The following is a 17,925-nucleotide window of genomic DNA, read 5'->3' on the forward strand; positions in this document are numbered from 1 at the left end:
AATACACAATGATACACAAGGCCTCGCTCCCACTCGTTTTGTATCGACACACAAACATTCCATACACTGAAGCAAATTCACTAACAAAATTCTACTCAACCTGCTAGTCATAGAACCACTCACCGGAAGAAAAGCCCCTGATACAAGCGTGCTCCTTTAACGGTTTTCCACAGACAGCTACCGCCTCAAGATCTGTGATTTCGTTACCTTCTACAAACTACTACGTGCATCGATGCCCACGAATCCCCCCCGAATCTGTCTCCCCAAATTAATATTCCTTTGTAACCACTGTCGTCTAAATATAACCTAGACCCTTCACCCGTTCATGCAGGTTAACAGTGAAAGCAAGGCACGTAAGATACCTAGATGGGTTCATTTACTCCATAGACGCGTAGGGCTGGTCCTCCCCTTCCTTTCAGTTTTTAGTAAGCGTCCACGTGCAGCCAGGGCGAAGGCCTGTAAGTCGGCAACAACTGCGAGGCCCGGGGCCACGCACACTTAGAAACATGTCCTAACGCCCTGCCTGACCACGGACGCAGCAGGGCTGAGAACGCAGCTACAAACCAAAGTTTGACTAAGTTATATTAACCAACCATCGCAGTTACGCGTTTAACCCAAATTAATAAAATACAACATAAAGCATATTAAAAAAGATTTTCAGCAATAAAGTTCCATTCTGCCCTCGGCCCTAGACAGCTGTAGCTAAACCAAAAATAAACCATAATAGTAACTTCACAGCCCCTGACCACACGACAGTTAAGGCCCAGACTGGGGTGGGATCCCCCACTTTGCCCGAAACCCAGACAATTTCTGTAGCAACATGACTTGTGAGAGTGCTACTAGCAATAGCCTAGAACTCTGAGAACGGGGCGGTGCTGTATGTCCCTGCAGAGGGGCCTGTCCTGTAACCCATAAACCCACGTCCCTCGCTAACACAGCCTGTGCCACCACGCTCAGCAAACACTACAAATATCACGTGTGTGAACTTTAGGTCAGGGTGTCGCTTGTGGGCTTGGGATGGAAAGAAAAGGGCTACATAACGTTTTCTACTTCAAGAACGGTATTCTTTACAAAAAAGGTTTTGTGAAACCAAAAACTAAAGGAAGATTTAGAATTAAGAATAGAAGCTTGACTGAGTCAGGCCCTGAGGCCCCCAGGCACCACCCGTCCCCCTCCTCAAATATCAAAACTATGTCTGTTTTCCGTGGGGACATGCACGCGTGGGTGTGCTCCGTGAACCTCTGCTTCTACCACCTGCACAGCAAGTTGTGTTTACTGCACGTTAACATACCTGCAGGCTCCTGAAAGGTGTCACATATCAGCTCTTCCATCATTGTGATGTTTTGATTTAGGACTCATTTGGTTTGCATTGTCACAAATGGTGATCTTGTGTTAAAATACGGCATTTTCCTAATTAAAAAAAAAAAAAAAACACCAAAAATCTTTGATTTTTGTTAGGGAAAAAAAAGTATCATCAAAGAACTTACGCTTGTTGCATCCCCGAGAGGAGGCGCTCGTGTCGGGGACGCAGGAAGGACCCTCAGTGCGGGACCCTCACGGGGGTGGCCCAGTGCCTCTCACAGCTGACAGCTACCGTTCTGACACGGCCTCGCTTCCTGTTTACACCACAGGAAGCCAGAGAACTGCTGCCACCGCTGCCACCGCAGGAAGTCACAGCAGGGAGAGTATCCCACACAGCCGCCTGCCACCCAGGACCTGCAGTCCTGCAGACAGCGTCCCCGTCAGAGGCCGAGCCGGGGAGGAGAGCCGGCAGCTCAGGTAGGACCGTCCCCTTCCTGAAGGAAGGGCCATCCGGACCAGGCGAGTGAGCAGGGACCATGTGAGGATCAGAGAAGTCCGTGTGACGTTTTGGCGGAACTGGGGCTGACAGGTCGGGGCCCCACGGCTCGGTGGCAGCAGGGCGCTGGGGTGCTGGGGAGGAATGCAGGCCAGCCAGTCACTAGGAGAACAGCCCCGGGGAGAGGTCCCAGACTCCCCCACCTCAGCACGGGCAGCTGCGCCCCGGGCGCTCAGTGTCGCATGTCTGAGAGGCAGGCCACCCAGCATGGGCTGTGTCCGTCCCCACCTGTGTGCGTGAGAGAGGTGCGCCTGGCGATGCTCGCCCATCACTGGTGGACTCAGTGCCTCGGTGGGAACCAGACAGGAGCTTGGCCTGCACGGACGGGGGCAGGGGGAGGGAGAGGCTGACCGTGACCATGGCCACACGGGCGGGCTCACCCCGCTCCGCCAAGGCACAAAGATGGCCACTCACCCTTCCGATTGCTGGGTTCCTCAATTAGAAAAGGCCGCCCAGTGACCACAAACTCGGAGAACCCTCCCAGCTCCAAAATGCTAGCATGCTGTGAGGTCACCCTCCGTTCTGCTTCTGCTGTCCTGCCTGCTGCAGCTTCACCCAGGTAGTGGCTCCTGGGTCGCTGCTCCCCCAGCCAGGGCTCGGCCACTTGTGTCACTCCCCTCCTGTAGGACCCTTCAGCTTTGAGAGTGGAACTGAGGAAGAGCACTCTGGGTCAGACGTCCTGCAAACCTCTGGCCTTCTCTCTCCTCCGCAGTGACGCAGACGTCCCCAGGGAGACACCCAGTGCTGAAGAGGCAGGCTCGGCTGGACTGCAGCCTTGACAGCACAGCCGAAGACCCGTGGGTGAGAATCTCCGACTGCATCAAAAGCCTGTTCAGCCCCGTCATGAGTGAGCACCACGGACACCTCCCACTCCAGCCCCCCGTCAGCCTTGGTGAAGAGGAAGGGACACAGGGCCACCCCGATGGGAACCCCCCAAAGCTGGACGCCGCCAGCGACGCTCCCAAAACTTACACATCCACAGACAGCAGCGTCGTGAAGAAGGGGCCTCCCGTGGCCCCCAAGCCAGCCTGGTTCCGCCAAAGCTTGAAAGGCCTGAGGCATCGCGGTCCTGACCCCAGGCCACTGCCTGCAGCCTCCTGCACGCAGGCCACTCCCGCCCCCAGGGAGCGCCTGGGGCCACCCACGCGGGCCTCCAGCTCCATCAAGCAGAGAATCAGCTCCTTCGAGACCTTCGGCTCCTCTCAGCCGCCGGACAGAGGAGCCCAGAGAGCGACCCCCCAGTCCCCCAGCTCCTTGGGGGAGGCAGCAAAGCCTCCTGGGAAGCAAGAGGGAGGACGGATTCCCAGCCTCTTGGGGCGAGGGGCTCCCCACGCCACTGAGCAGCCGGCCCCTGGTTCCCACACGCCCACAGAGGCCAGCGACCCGGGTGTGCCAGGGACCCCTCCTCCGGGGCGGGTGCCCAGTCCCGAAGCCCGAAGCCCTGACCCTGACCCTCTCCAGAAGCTGCTGTCCACGCAGACTCCACCATCTCAGGGCACAGTGGTGAAGGTGCCAAGCCAGCGGGCACGGAGCTTCCCGCTGACCAGGACCCGGTCTTGTGAGGTGCAGCCGCTGGATGAAAAGACCTGTAAGCTCTACTCCATCAGCAGCCGGCTGTCGTCGGCTGTCATGAAGTCCCTGCTGTGCCTTCCGTCTTCGCTGTCTGGCCAGACCCCCTGCAGCCCCAAGGAAGGGGCGTCTCCAGTGTCCTTGTCCAGCGAAGCCCCAGCTGCGAACGGCTGTGCTGGGGCGGGGGCCTCCGACCACGGCTTCTCCGTCAAGTGCGTCCGCTCATGGTTTCTCTTCTCATCCCCGTAGCTTTGAGGTTCCCAGGGGTACAGAGGGCGAGTCCACCTGCTCTTTTCCATGCACATGCCTGTGACACCTCTGCCATCCTGGCTCAGGACGTGCTTTCACCACCCTGGTCTGAGAGGTGGGGGCCTCCCTGGGGATGTGGAACACTGATACACGACCCACGTGTCCCCCCACCACTGGCCAGAGGAGCAGACTGCGCCAGGTGGTCCCTGGGGAATTCTCGCTGCCCCTCCCCGGGCTGGCAGTTAGCACGTCTGGGTCCCCAACCACAAGCAGGCCCCTGCTGTCTGGGGGGTGGCGACAGGGCTCCCCACGGTGTGTCCTGGCCCCTATTCTTCCCTCTGTAATGGCAGCCACACCCCTTTCTCAGTTTCCTTGGTGGTGGTTCTGCTGAGAAATGTCTGAGGCCCACGGGCCCATCACGCCCCATCAGCTCCCAGCTCTGCAGACGGCCTGAGAGGGAGCAGGAAGGCCCCCTAGAAGGCAGGCACTCCTAGAAGAGTCCGCCCAGACCCCGAGAGGTGCCGTTCACATTGCGCAAACCAGGGCCTGGCTCCTCGTGGCCCAGCAGCTTTGTCCTGTTGGGGCTGCGAGGCTCACCATTCGCATCTCGGCCGCGGGCCCCCTTCCCGGTGCAGTTCTGTCAATCAAAGGGAGGAGCAATCCCCTAGGACTGAAGCCAGTTTCGTGCAGAACAGGACGGAAGTTGCAACAAATAGCTGCAGACACCCAAATGGCTCAAAACCCACAGGCGGGCCACCTGCTAGCACCCTTTGGAGTTACAGGCACTGACGTAGGGCGGCCAGATGCCCACACCTGGGAGGAGGCGGGGGTGGGGGAGGCGTGTGTCAAGGGCACCAGCTGCTGACCGGCCGGGTGTGGAGGCTGTGACCTGCCTGTGGCACGGTGCCCACCTGTCCAGAGCCCCAGCTGTGCTGCGGGCGAGCTGCGAGGACTGCAGCCAGACACACGTCATCTGTGGTTTCAAATCCCGATCTCGACCCTTCGTGACCACGTGACCAGACAAGTCCTGTGCCCTCTGTGTGCCCGAGTTCCTTGTTGTGGCAGGGGAGGGTGCCGGGCTCTGTGCTGCCGTCACTGCAGTACGTGTCACTCGCTAACGTCACGGCTCATGCTGTGTGCTGCTTCTCCTCGTGACAGCCTTTCGGAGCTGAGAGAATACACGGAGGGTCTCGGTGAGCCCACGGAGTCCGACGACTATGCATCCCCTTCCTGCCCGTCCGTCATCTCCCTGCTGAGCTCGGAGGAGCTGAAGAAGCTCATCGAGGAAGTGAAGGTTCTTGATGAAGCGACACTGAAGGTGGGTCTCAGACCCTTCCTAGGACAAAGGCTGGGCTATGCAGTGTGGTCGCCTCCTCAGGCCAGACGGGACGCCACTTGAGGAGCGCAGGCTCCTGGAGGCTGGAGAAGGCAGCAGGCAGGGGGACGCCAGCCCGGGGTGGCCCTGCCTGCGACAGAGGGGAGTGTGTCGTGTCACAGGGAGACCACCTGCGGGAAGGCAGCTGTCACTCATGAAGCGCTTTCAGTCACGGGCGCATTGTATCTTTTCAGTTTTATCAAAGAGAAAGGGGAGGCTCAAGGCCTCGCAGCCCAGGGTTTCTCTCCAGGGTCTGTGCTGTTTCCTGTTCCGTGGGCGGCTGGGCTGCGTGCGTCTCCTGGGACAAGCAAGCAGCATGGGTCTCAGCTCTCGCCCTGGACTTCCCCTGCACACCGAGAGGTGACGGGTCCCAGGGCTGGCCGGGCCGCACACTTCATTCTGAAAGTTTCACTTCCCACGGGCCCAGCAGTGTGTGGAGAGGAGGGGGCCGGGCAGGCTAGGCCGGCCAGGCTCAGAGCAGCACCTCGTGGGCTGCCCGGGGTGAGGGGACGGGCAGGCATCAGACTGTATTCCCTGGGACACGACGCCCTCGGTCGTGACTCCTCCACCCCCAGGGCTTTCTGTGAGAGAAGTAGGGGGCAGAGTGTCTGTGACAGAGGGCGCTGTCCTGCCGAGGGTGTGACTGGGCAGCAATTGCTGCCAACCTGACAAGGCCTCTCAGGCCACTTGGGTAAAAGCTGGAAGGTGGGGGCCAGGTAGAGGCAGGCCAGTGAGCTCCGTCTGCGCTCATCCCGTCTGGGACCTGGGACTCTGAATCACGAGGCCACCCAGCCAGCTGTAGGACAGCAAGTGAATTCTCTCTGTGCGGTTGTCCCCAACGCCAAGGTGCAGACTGGGGCCTGGGAGCCACGCGGGCCTGTGGGGCGTTTTATTTTGTGTGCATGGGGCTTTTTAAATTATCAACTGTGACAGTTATGGACCGGAATCAATACTGGACCTCGGGCTTCCCTTTTCCTCAAGGGAACGGCCTTGCACCCCATGCGGCAGCGGGATTCTGAGCAGATGTGCCGTCCAGCTCGCACTTCCTGTCAGTCCTGGCCGCCCCACCTCTGCCCGTCCTGTCTCAGCCAGGTTGAGACCAGGATGAGCCTGTGACTTGAGGCAGCGCAGAGGGGCTCCCTGGCTCCGGGCGCCCCCATCCAGGCCGGGAAGCGCTGTGTGCCTGGGGTGCTCGTGGGCACGTGTGGTCTGGGCCGGGCTCGCTGGGCACAGGAGCAGCAGCTCCCGCCCCACACGGCGACGGCGGAGCTGCGTTACCCAGCACGCTGGGCTTCCGGGGACCACTCGCCAAGGTGGGTGGGGACAGGGGACGCAGAGGGGAACTACACCTGTGGCTCCACACCGTCATTTTTCCTTCTGAGCTTCCCATGACTCCAGGAAGTACAGTCCTCTCTTAATGGACGATGACACAGGTTTGGACAGGTGACGTCCCTGGGAGCAAGCTGGGGTGTGAGTCCGAGTCCGCCTGATGTGAAAGCGCTGCGTTGTTGGCGCTGTTTCAGGAAGGTGCTTTTTCCTGTGTGTATTTCCTTCCATAGCAACTGGACACCGTCCGCGTCACTGTCCTGCACAAGGAGCAGGGGACGGGCCTGGGCTTCAGCCTGGCGGGCGGAGCGGACCTGGAGAACAAGGTGGTCACGGTGAGTGGCCCAGTGACGGGGGCCCGGGGGGAGGCTCCCTGCCAGGAAGGGGCCTATGCCGGGGTCCCAGGGATGCACGACACCAGGCCACTGGGCAGCGGTGAGGGCGGCATCTGACTGGAGAGCTGTCAGGGTCCATCCTTTTCGAGAAGCACAGTAACCATCACTTACGTGACCCCCTAGTCAACCCTCATCATGGCCCTTCAGAGAAGAGGTCTCTGTACCCCCAAAGCCACTCTGTCCACTGCTGTTAGTGGTTTCTGCCCCAAGTGGGGGAGGAGGGGAGGCTGGCCCCGCATCTGGGGCACGATTAGTGTCATTTGCTTTGGCCACGAATCCTCTGGACTAACTGGTTCACATGCTGTCCCTGCAAGGATCTCTGACACGGGTGCGTCCTGGGTCCTGACTTCCTTCGGTGTCTCAGGTTCACAGAGTGTTCCCCAACGGCTTGGCGTCCCAGGAAGGGACTCTCCAGAAGGGCACCGAGGTTCTTTCCATCAACGGCAAGTCCCTCAAAGGGGCCACCCACAGTGACGCGCTGGCCATCCTGCGCCAAGCTCGGGACCCCAGGCAAGCAGTGATTGTCACCAGGAGGCCACCGCTGGAGGCCACGACCGACCGGAGCTCCCCCGACTCTGCTGCCTCATCCTCTGTGGCCAGTGACGTCTCCATAGAATCCAGTAAGTGCTCCCAGCCTGGCAGAGCCCTGAGGGCCAGGCCTGTGGGGCTGCGCTATCATCTGTGGCCCTGAGAACGCACCGCCTGCCTGGCCTGCTGCCCGAGATGCGTGTCTGTGCTCACACCTCCCAAGCACCTGCCATGCTAGCTGGACGCCAAGGGTGTCCGTGGTCTGGAGAGGAGAGCGTCCCTCACGAAAGCCCTGTTTTCCTCAGCGGTAGAGACCACAGTCTGCACGGTGACACTGGAGAAGACGTCTGCTGGGCTGGGCTTCAGCCTGGAAGGAGGGAAAGGCTCCCTGCACGGGGACAAACCTCTCACCGTTAACCGCATTTTCAAAGGTACAGTGCACGTCTGGCTGTTTTCTCCCGCTTGTGGGGTGGAGGTAACTTTCCTTGTCCCCCTGTCGACTGTGGAACTCTTCTTCTCCCTCATCCCAGGGGCAGCCTCGGAACAGAGGGACACAGTCCAGCCAGGAGATGAAATCTTACACTTGGCCGGCACGGCCGTGCAGGGCCTCACGCGCTTTGAAGCCTGGAACGTCATCAAGGCGCTGCCTGATGGACCCGTCACAGTTCTCATCAGGAGGAAGAGCCCGCAGGCCGAGGGGACCCCAGCTGCCGGGAGCCCTTAGGCAGAGCGCCGACGCTGATGCCAGACCACAGCATGTGGATTCTCAGGTCACAGTTACCCCAGCCCCACCCAGTGCGGGCCTTCTGGGACACCCCCCAGCACGGGGACTGCACCAAGGTGAGGGCAGCGTCACACGGGGGGCTGATAAACTCCACAGTATGTACAGACCGAGCTTAATGCTAACGTGCTGCTCTTAATAAAGTGGATACGTTACAAGTTGATATAAAACCCGTGTGTTGCTTTGCAGGTTTGCAAGTATTACAGCTGTGTGAAGGTCCACCCCAAACAGCCACATTTGACTTTCTCAGGGACCTGCAACGTGGGCAGGGCTCAGAGGGGACAGCTCAGTCCTGCCCCACTGGGGATCAGCTAGAGCCACTTCCAAGGCTGGGGGCTGCAGCCAGGCAACGGGTCATCCACTCACACAGTGGGCGGCTGACGCCGGCCTGACCGCTCGCAAAGCCTCTCCCTGTGCCCGGGATTCCTGACGACATGGGGGCTGGGTGCCAGGGCCGAGCGTCCCTGGGAGCTCGACAGCCAGGCGGGCCTGCGGGCCTCCTCAGCGGGACAGTATCGCATGGGCTGTGCTGTCAGCTAGAGCTGGCATGGGCCTGCCCAGGTGGCAGGGGAGGCGAGGTGACCGGGGCTGTTCTGAGAGTAGTCTGGCACACAGAACACTGGCAACACTGTTGGTGCCTAAGCCGAGAGGCATGCAGGTGGCACCCACTCCCAGTGCGCACAGGTGCCCACAGAATGCAGCAGTGGCTACCTGGGCGCACACATGGCTACAGCTCACCTCACGGCCTTCCGCAGGTTGGCGGCGTGCTGCGGGGGAAGAAGGCGTCTACCACGCCTTGTGGGAAGTAACCACTCAGGTCTGTCTGGAAGGTGACCAGCTTGGTCTTGTGGGGCTCCCTGTGACGTGCCAGCAGAGCTGGGTTATGACCATAAGTGGGGCCAAGCGCCGGGCCAGCCAGCCCAGGAGAGATGGCAGGGACACAGTGATTTCCCTGCACGGGGCCCCCTCAGGACCTGTCTGTGCTCAGGAAGCAGACCTGAGCTCTTGTCACAGATTGTCGCACATCAGGCTTCCATAGCCACGCCGGAAGGCAGGCAGGGAGCAGCCCCCAATCCCACCCGGAAGGTCGCAGAAGCACTCTGTGTGCCCAGCCCGGGAGGGGGGGGGGGGATAAGGGCAGCGGTCCTCCACGTGGTCTTGGAATTCCTGGGGTTCCCGACACGCTCTCAAGGGGTCTGCAAGGTCAAAACACTTTTCACACCAGCACTAAGGTGCGACCTGCCGTTTCCACGTCATCCCAGAGGCAGACGGTGTGGGACGTGTCCCAACACACTGAATGCAGAGCAGAGAGCAGCCTCACATTAAGGAGATGCAAAAATGGAAAACAATGCCATGGTCTGCACTGCTTTTTTGTTTGCAAAATTTTTTCATAACAGTATTTATGTTCATTTGTAATAAGTTTGTTATTTAAATGATATCTTATAAATTTCCCAGTTTTATTTTCAAACACAGTAAATATTAATGGATATAATCCCCATGAACAAAAGCCCTCTGAAGCCATGAATGATATTTAATAGTATGTTTTTTACACACCAATATACGAACTGTCAGAAAGAGACGTTAAGAAAATAATCCCATTTACAACTGCTTCACAAACAAATATCTAGGAGCAAGTTTAACCAAGAGGTGAACAGGTGAGACCTGTGCTCAGAAAACTAAAAGACACTAAAGAAAGAAACTGAAAAAGATAAAAATAAATGGAAGCATATACTGTGCTCATGAACTGGAAGAATTAACATTGTTAAAAATTCCACATTACCCACAGCAATCTACAGATTCGATGCAATCCCTGCCAAAATACCAATGCATTTCTCACAGAACTCAAATCCTAAAAATTATATGGAACCACAAAGACCCCGAATAGCCACAGCAATCTTGAGAAAGAAGAACAAAGCTGGAGGTGTCATGCTACCTGATATCAAACTATACTGCAGGCCTATAGTCATCAAAACAGCATGGTACTGGCAGAAAAACAGACACAGAGATCAATGGGACAGAACAGAGGGCCCAGAAATAAACCCACGCCTATGTGGTCAACTAATCTACGACAAAGGGGGCAAGAACATACACTGGGGCAAAGACAGTCTGTCCAACAAGAAAATGTGAGAACTGCCGATTTGCAGGAGTGACACGTATCTTGGGCTCCTCTGACGGAACTTTGGTCAGGGTCCAGAAGTCCAGAGGGATGTGGGAGCACAGCACACGGCTGGGACCCTGGGCTGGAAGGCGAGAAGCAGTGCCCTGTCACCAGCTTAGCAACTCTGTTCATCTCCCTGGGCGGCCAATGTGAGGCAGACTCCAATCAGTAAGGGACATGCCTGGGAGGGGATGGGACGCGACTGTCACAACCTCCCAGGACAGCAGAGGCACCTGCTGTGTGGAGCCCATGTGGCACTGTACTTGAATGGGGCTGTCACCAACATCAGCGTTTGCCTGAGTTCTGTGAGCGGCTCCAGCAAGTTAGTGGAACCTGAAGAGAGGGTCGTGGGAACCTCAGCTCTATAGCCAGACTGTCAGAAGCCCAGGTGACACCCTGGACACGTGACTGGCATCTGGGGAGGGTGAGCAGTGCGGTCTCATGGGCCTGAGCCCTTCACCTGTGGGCTATCTCCGAGTAGACACTGTCGGAATGGAGTTAACTTGTGGGACACCCAGCTGGCGTCAGGGAATTGCCTGCTGTGGGGAGAAACGCCCACGTTTGGTCACCAGAAGCGACAGAAGTGAAGTGTTTTTCTGAGCAGTGAAGGCGCCTCGCTGGACAGAAACACGAAAGGGAGGAGCTGGGAGTTTCCCAACATGGGGGGGAAACACTGAGTTTTTCTGGTTAGTATGTTTATTGGTCATTTGCATATGCTTATTTTTGTGAAGTTCCTTATCGCGTAGTTTGCCTATTTTGAAAACTTGGGGTGACGTTTTTTTCTTACTGATTTGTAGTTCTTTCTAGACTGAGCTAGGAGTTCCTTTGCTGGTAAATATGTTTTCCTGTCCCATGGCTACTCTTTTAATGGTGCTCTTTGATTAACAAAAGTTTGTGGGTGTTTTTTTTGAGAAAGAACAACCTATGAATTTATTACATGAAAATGGAGCGTTTTGTCCTGTTTACCGAGTTCATGACAATATCCTCCTGCGTTTTCTTGTAGAACCTTTATGTTTTACCCTTATTGTTATGATGCAGCTTAAATGATTTTTATGCGTCGTATGAGGTACGAGTCACATTCTCCCGCCACACACACTGTCCACTGTATCCACGACCGTTCCGTTAAAAGCTGCTCCGTCCCCCGTGACGCGCAGCCGTATTGTTATAAGATTCATAATCGAAGGATGACGCAGCCGCGCAAGGAAGTTTCCCCAACGCGGGCCGCACGCACCAGGCACGTGGGGTCAGCACGGGCTGCAGCGTCCCTGTCGTCACCACCCGACGGCGGGCGCTCCTGCCCTCGGGGGTGACGTCATACGTGACGTCACGGCCCGGCGTGAGGGGTCCCAGCTGCGATGACGCTGCAGCCCATCTGACGTCCCGCTGCTGGGACCTGTCGGCTCAGCCGGGTTGATTCTGAACCCATGTGACATCGCAGCCGGTGCAGCCGGTGTGATGTCGTGTGGTGACTGCAATGAGGTCACACGTCACGTTATATCACAAGCTCGCCGTTTAGGCCCACTTAACGTTTTCGCCTGCGTCGCAGCTGAATGACGTTCAAGTCCATGTGACGTCACCGCTAAAATGACGTGCAAATCACGTCACGTAACGTTGTGTAGCAGCTGGGGTGACCTCTGAACCCTGTGGTGTCACCACCGTTGTGACGTGGCCTCATGGCTGAAATGACATCACAGCCCCCTGACGTAACCTCTGAACCCACATGATGTAAAGCTCACGAAAGTTTACACTGGCAGGACTGTGTGTGTCGTAACTGGGTGACCTTTGAACCCACGTGACGTCGCCGTCGGCGTGATGTTGCGTGGCAGCTGGAATGACGTTTAAGCTTACGTTTCGATGCAGCCTGCGTGACGCCGCAGCCCTGGGGCCTGGAGGCCGGACCTTGGGGGTCTGTGGGCGCTTCCTGCCGCCTCGCTGCGTCCGGGCCTCAGCTGCCAGGTCTGCGTAACGGGGCTGGAGGCGGGGGTGCGTCCCACGCGGAGCGCGTCCCACGCGGAGCCGCCTGCTTCCCTGCCCGGCTTGTCCGCGCGTGAGCTGCCCCGCGCCGCCCCCTCACAGGGAGTGTCCGGGCCGTGTTTCTCCTCTGGGCCTGTGCGGGGTGTGACCCCGGCGCCCGCGCCGGAGCGGCTCTTGGGCTCCCGGCCCGGCCCAGGGCCTCGCCCGGCCTCTGCGCGGTGTGTCGTCTGCCGGTGTCGCCAGCGGCGGGAGGCCCGGTGTCTGCGCCCTCGGGGAGCCTCCGCTCGGCAGGTAAAGCACCGAGACGCCGAGTTTCCAAGTGTCGCGTTAACTGTGAAACTCCAGGGCTCGTCGGGCAGGAAGTGGGGAAGCCGCCACCAGCACAGCCCGTCCGCCCCCGCGGCGCAGGCCCAGGACCGCCCGGCTCCGCCTCTGCCCTGGGGACGCTCCGGGCCGCACACTCCGCCGTCCTCGGCGAGTCTCGTCCCCGCCGCCGAACGCGGGTTTCCTGCCCCAGCGCGTCTCTCACCTGCTGACGCCTCCAGCCTCCTCGTCCGTCACTGGTCCCTGCGGTTCTGCGTCCTTTCGCCTCGTCTCCATCTTTTCCTCTCCGTTCTCGTGATCGCGACCTTAACTCGTGCCCCGAGCAGCACGTCTGCCTTCGTTGCACAAACAGCACAGAATCACAGCAGCGCCCTGACCGGCCTCTGCCGTGTCCGGTCCCGTCCCGTGCAGACGCGCCTCTGTCCCTGGAATGTCCTTGCTCAGATGCGCATCCGCCTGAGTCGGTGCCCCGCTGCCCACAGCGTAAGGTCTTAATGCCCTTGTGACCCGGGCCCTGCCCACGGCCAGCCCTGCGGCTCCGGTTTATACGGACCTCGCAGTGCCCCCAAGCGTGTCCTTCCCAGCCCGTTCCTCCACCTCCACCATCCGTTGGTGCCCCCTCCTCAGCCCGGCGAGCCCTACACGTGCCGGAGCATCAGCTGCAACTCGCCCTGTGTCCCCCGGGTCGGAGCACTTGGCACGTGGCGTGGCAGTTGTCGTGCTCTTGGCTGTGTCACTCGGGGGCCACACCTTCCCCCCAAATCCCCGCTGCGCCGTGAAGGGCTGTCGCAGAAAAGCAGTTGCTTAAAACGTAAAGGCTTTTATTGCAAACTCGGCCACTGCGATCTGCAGGTGTTTCCCCAAGAGGAGCTGCGCCCGCCCCTCGCCAGTGGCCGGTGTGTTTCTCAGTCCAGCCCAAGTCTCGGGTAATGGTGCCTGCGCCGCTTTCCGCTTCATTCCATCCACGGCCTGGGCACCTGAGCTGCCGTCCCTCGTGGAACCACGAGGTGGCGCCGGCGCGCAGCCTGCCCAGCCCAGCGGCGGGGACCCAGTAATGCAGAGTCGGTAATGAGTGATACTCGGCTTGTTTGTGACGGGGACTAGCGCTAACGAGTGCATGCGTTAATTCATTGACGTGCATGGTGAATTTGAGAAAGATTTACAGAGAGCATTTCGTCTGTGTATTTTGGAGTCAGACAGTCCTGGGTTTTGTTCCTGGCTCTGCTGTTTCTAGCTGTGTGACCTGTCACGTTTTGAATGTCGGATCCCTGCTCTGTGGAACAGAGTTAATACTTCAGGGCTTTAAACGAGATGAGGTTTGCAGAGTTCCGGCCCAAGTCCTGGCACAGAGCAGGTGCCCAGGAAGTATCCAGTTTCCCTTGTAAGCGTCCTTGTATCACCGCTGCGCCTCATTGCTCTGTTTTGTTTTAGTAGCTTCTACAAACCTGCCTTGTTGCTGCTTATTCCAGGCCGGGAACTCTGCAGGACAGAACTTGTCTGCTTTTCTGTCTTCAGCAGCCAGCCCAGAGCTGGGTACGTAGTGGGCGGTGGGTAAATATCAGTGGGAGGAGGAGCGTGTGCGGTGCTCCTCCCCCACCCCCACCCCAGATAAAATCCTGAGCGAGGTATTCAGGTCTGAGTTCTTGGCTGTTTTTGCATAAAACACACAACTGGGGGAAATCTGGTAAAACCTGAACCGGTCCTTTTGCTGCCCGTGACCCCAGAGGCTTGTCTGCTTGGTCACACCATCTGGAGAGGCTGGAGGGAGCCGGGGAGCCGGCCGCAGACCAGTCGTTAGAAAGGTGGCCTCCTGGGGCTGTGACAGGCGCAGCCCCTCGGAGACACAGGATTGCCTGTGTCCCAGGCAGCCTGGGACCTGCCACCGTGGCAGGGCGGGCAGGCAGGCTGGCGTCGCCCTCCTTCTGTTTGGCCGAGTTTGAGTCTTTGGGGGGATGAGAATCAGGCACCTCCCCTGAGAGGCTCTTCCCAAGTCTGGGGGAGCAGGACGTTTCTTCGACTGGAAAAGGGGAGCAGCCCCAAGTCCCCTCTGGTTGAGGGGAGACCAGTGAGCGCCATTGAGATGTGGGAGACAGCTGGTGCTCGGGCCATGGGGTCTCACTCTGCACTGCGCCCCAGCACTGCCATGCGCAGAGCGCTGCAGACTGTCCCCCATGGTGACACAGGGAGCAGTCACCTCCGACCTGGAGCTCCGCAGCCCCTCACCAAGGTTCCCAGTGCAGACTCAGCGCCAGCAAGAGGGGCTCTGCCCCCAACTTGGCCAAGAGACTGAGTCTTGCCCTGTCTGTGACTTTTCTCTTTACACATGTGATAGTTAAATCATTGGGTAAATGGGAAGTGGGAATAGAAGGTTCTGGAAATCCCCCAGGTTTTCTAATGTGATGGGCATGAAAGATGACAGAGGAAGGGGGTTCCCTTTGGAAGGTACCTTTGGGTAGGAGGTTACTTCTCCAGGGGTCTAGGCAGCAAAGGCCATAAGAGGCTTATTCAATGGAGCTTCTGTTTCTTAAAAGACTTTTTATCGTAGAAAAAATTTGCCGTGCACAGCGGGGATATTCTGTTGAATCCCCCTGTGCCCTCAGCCAGCTTCACGAATTCCCAACACTTTGCCCATCTGTTTTCATCTCTCCCAAATTTCTTTTTCTTGTTAGAATAGAAGCAGCTCATCTTAGGGGGCTCCTAAGCTGCCATAGAGACCTAGCATTAGGATCAAGGAATTTATGGAACTGGGAGGGAGTTTGGACACATATGGGTCCAACTTTCTTAGGTTATAGGTGGAAAAACTGAGACCCAGCCTGAGTTTGGGCCTTGGAACTCGCTCCAGGCCACGAAAAGCCACAGCAGGAACCTCTTCCCTGGTGTGGCCAAAGGTAACGCAGGCAGAGCCAGGGGACAGGGCGGTGTCCTGAGGGGCAGCGCCGTGGCACTGGGTAAAGTGAGGCCCTGTCTGGGGCCTGAGGAAGTCCAGCCAGCCTGCCCACCTCGCCCTGCAGAACACGACATTCGCATGTGCCCTCAGCCCCAAATGCCCCACTTTCCAAGGGTCTCAGACGCAAGCGTGGGCTGTGCAGCCCGTCCCACAAGCACTTCTCTTCTGTTACTTCAGCCCCGAGTTTCTTACATATTTGCAGTAGGCGGGACTTTTCGATTTCTTAGCGCCAGATGCGCACTGAACGTGACCAGTCGTGTTACTGCTGCCGGTTCTTCATTCCTTCCTGTAACGAAGTTACAAACTCCTGCCCGTATCACCACCGCACTGCCCGCTAGAGGAGGCAGAGTGTATCGGCCGGCCTCAGTGGTGTTTGGCTTGGCTCTGCGACATGCCTTAGGTCATAGGAGGGTAGCAGACGTGACGTGAGTGGAGGTCTCAGGTGTGCGTGGTAGTTTGGGTGGACTCTTGTGCCTCTGCTGTCAAGCAGGAGGTTTTGCCCCAGGCAGCCGCCGTCTGGAAACTGGAGACCTGTGCAGCTGCCTGGGACTCGACCCACAGCCTGAAGCAGTGTCGCTGAGCAGCTCGCGCTGAGAAAGGTGCGTGATTCTGTCAGCCGCTGAGCTTCGGGGCTGGTTTGTCACACAGCGTTAGTACAGTGGTGGCGGATCGCACACAGATTCAGCAGCACAGACAACGCTATCGGTTGGCGTAACTGAAAAGTCTGGCTCAGGGTGGCTGGGGCGCCACCGTCCTAAGGTCCTGTCATCTCCACATCTCAGACAGGCTCTCTCCACTCTTTCCTGTATCATCCAACGAACACCGCGTTCCAGGCACTCAGGGTGCAGGATGAACAGAGGCCTCTGCCCTCGAGGAGCTTACATTCTACTGGGAGAGACAGGCGTAGACACTGCAGCAGACGAATAAGTCATTGAGTGCCAGGTCGTGAGAAGTGCAAGACGGAAATACGGGGAGGAAGACAGCCATGCAGATACTCCGAGAAGCATGGGGCCCCGAGGGCCAGCGGTGGCAGCCAGGCGGCGGTGTGTCAGGGGACGGACACAGGGGTGAGGCAGACGGGCCCGGGCCGGACGGCTGGGCTCTTGCAGGCACGGTCGTTGGGAATCTCGTTGCAGTGTTCAAGGAAGCCAGAGAGGGTTTGAACAGGAGAGTGTCATAAAATATGTATCTTTTTCATCCTTGAGAGTACATTAAATGTGTGTAACGCGCCAGTTTTTAATACAAACCACTCAAGTCGCCTTCCAAGCCTGCTTTGGAGGGGGGAGGCGGCCTCTCCCCATTCCCTCGTGGTAATCAGGTGTGGAGTCTCAGTTTGAGGGTGACTCACACTCGCCAGGGGTCTCCCTGCTGACAGTTAAGCAAAGTCATCAAAAGTGATGGAATAGCGAGAAGAAAGGGCTAGTGGAGGAAATGGGGACAGAAAGTGCAGAACGTTCTTTTGAGGAGCAAGGAAATGTGGTGGCTGCAGGGACATGGGAGTGGGACAAGGGAGGCTGTTTCCTTTTTCTCTCGAGGTCAGAGGCCTTCCGGGTGTGTGTTGCTGGTGGGACCCATGAGGAGTGAGGGGTGCCAGGCTAGGGGGTTGTGGAGGTCACTGCAGGAGCCCTGTGCCTGCCCTGTCGGGGAGCAGAGGGAGCAGTCCCTGTGGCACTGCACCCCCAGGACGGCACAGTAAGAGAGGCCGGGAGGGACCGTCTCGTGCCCGAAGCCCACCCTGCATCACTCACGACAGCGACTGCTGCCCCCACACGCTGCGAACAGCGTTTCTCTCTCAGGAAACTTGATCCCGACCCCCTTTCAGGAACGCTCCGCGGAGCAGGAGCCAAAGCCTGTTCCGGTGACGCCCGGTGGGGAAATGCGTGTCAGCCCTTTAGTCCGAGACCGCAGTGACAGAACTCTAATGTGGACGAGAGGAGAACATACTGGAAGGACCCTGGGATGCATCCGCTGCCTACACACAGGAGGGAGAGATCACAACCAAGGGCTTGGCGCCACTGGGACCCCCTCATCTCCTCTCCTTTCTGCATGTGGGTTTCAGTCACTTTCACTGATGTCCTTTCCAAAGTGAGAAACAGACACGGAAGCCCTTGGGCCCAGGCCAGAACGCGAGTGCTGGAGAGGCTGTGTTATCCTTCCCACGGTACCAAAACTAAAAGCCTTGGCCGGGCTCTCGTGGGCTCTGCACGGGTCACGTGCCCGCCCCGGCTCCGCCAGCTGCAGTCGGGGCTGGAGGGTTTTGTAGCAAACTGATGGCTCCAGTTGGAACCCTAAATTGGAGTTCTGAGTGGGAGAGTTCTCGGAAGAAAGGGAGGTGCTGTTTCTTAGAGAAGGGCAGACAGAAGAGTGACCGCTGTGATGAAAAGCAGGTCAGTGAAGACCCACTTCCTCTGAGCGGGAGGCACTTGGTCGTCCTACATCTG

The 17,925-nt window shown here is 58.1% G+C and overlaps 1 protein-coding gene across 7 annotated transcripts in view; it reads left to right on the top strand.

The window, feature by feature from the left end:
• Positions 1-8,251, top strand: part of IL16 (interleukin 16) — an 87,673-nt gene extending 79,422 nt beyond the window's left edge. For all 7 annotated transcript variants that reach the window (XM_019743500.2, XM_019743499.2, XM_019743503.2 and 4 more), the window contains 7 exons: positions 1,632-1,779; positions 2,571-3,639; positions 4,835-4,994; positions 6,611-6,712; positions 7,137-7,392; positions 7,606-7,731; positions 7,831-8,251. In XM_019743500.2, the coding sequence (XP_019599059.2) occupies positions 1,632-1,779; positions 2,571-3,639; positions 4,835-4,994; positions 6,611-6,712; positions 7,137-7,392; positions 7,606-7,731; positions 7,831-8,024 (2,055 nt within the window). In that variant the 3' untranslated portion in view covers positions 8,025-8,251. The remainder of the gene's footprint in view (positions 1-1,631; positions 1,780-2,570; positions 3,640-4,834; positions 4,995-6,610; positions 6,713-7,136; positions 7,393-7,605; positions 7,732-7,830) is intronic.
• Positions 8,252-17,925: the final 9,674 nt, after the last annotated feature.

This window comes from Rhinolophus sinicus, linkage group LG13 (genome assembly GCF_036562045.2).
Source record: "Rhinolophus sinicus isolate RSC01 linkage group LG13, ASM3656204v1, whole genome shotgun sequence".
NCBI lineage: Eukaryota > Metazoa > Chordata > Mammalia > Chiroptera > Rhinolophidae > Rhinolophus > Rhinolophus sinicus.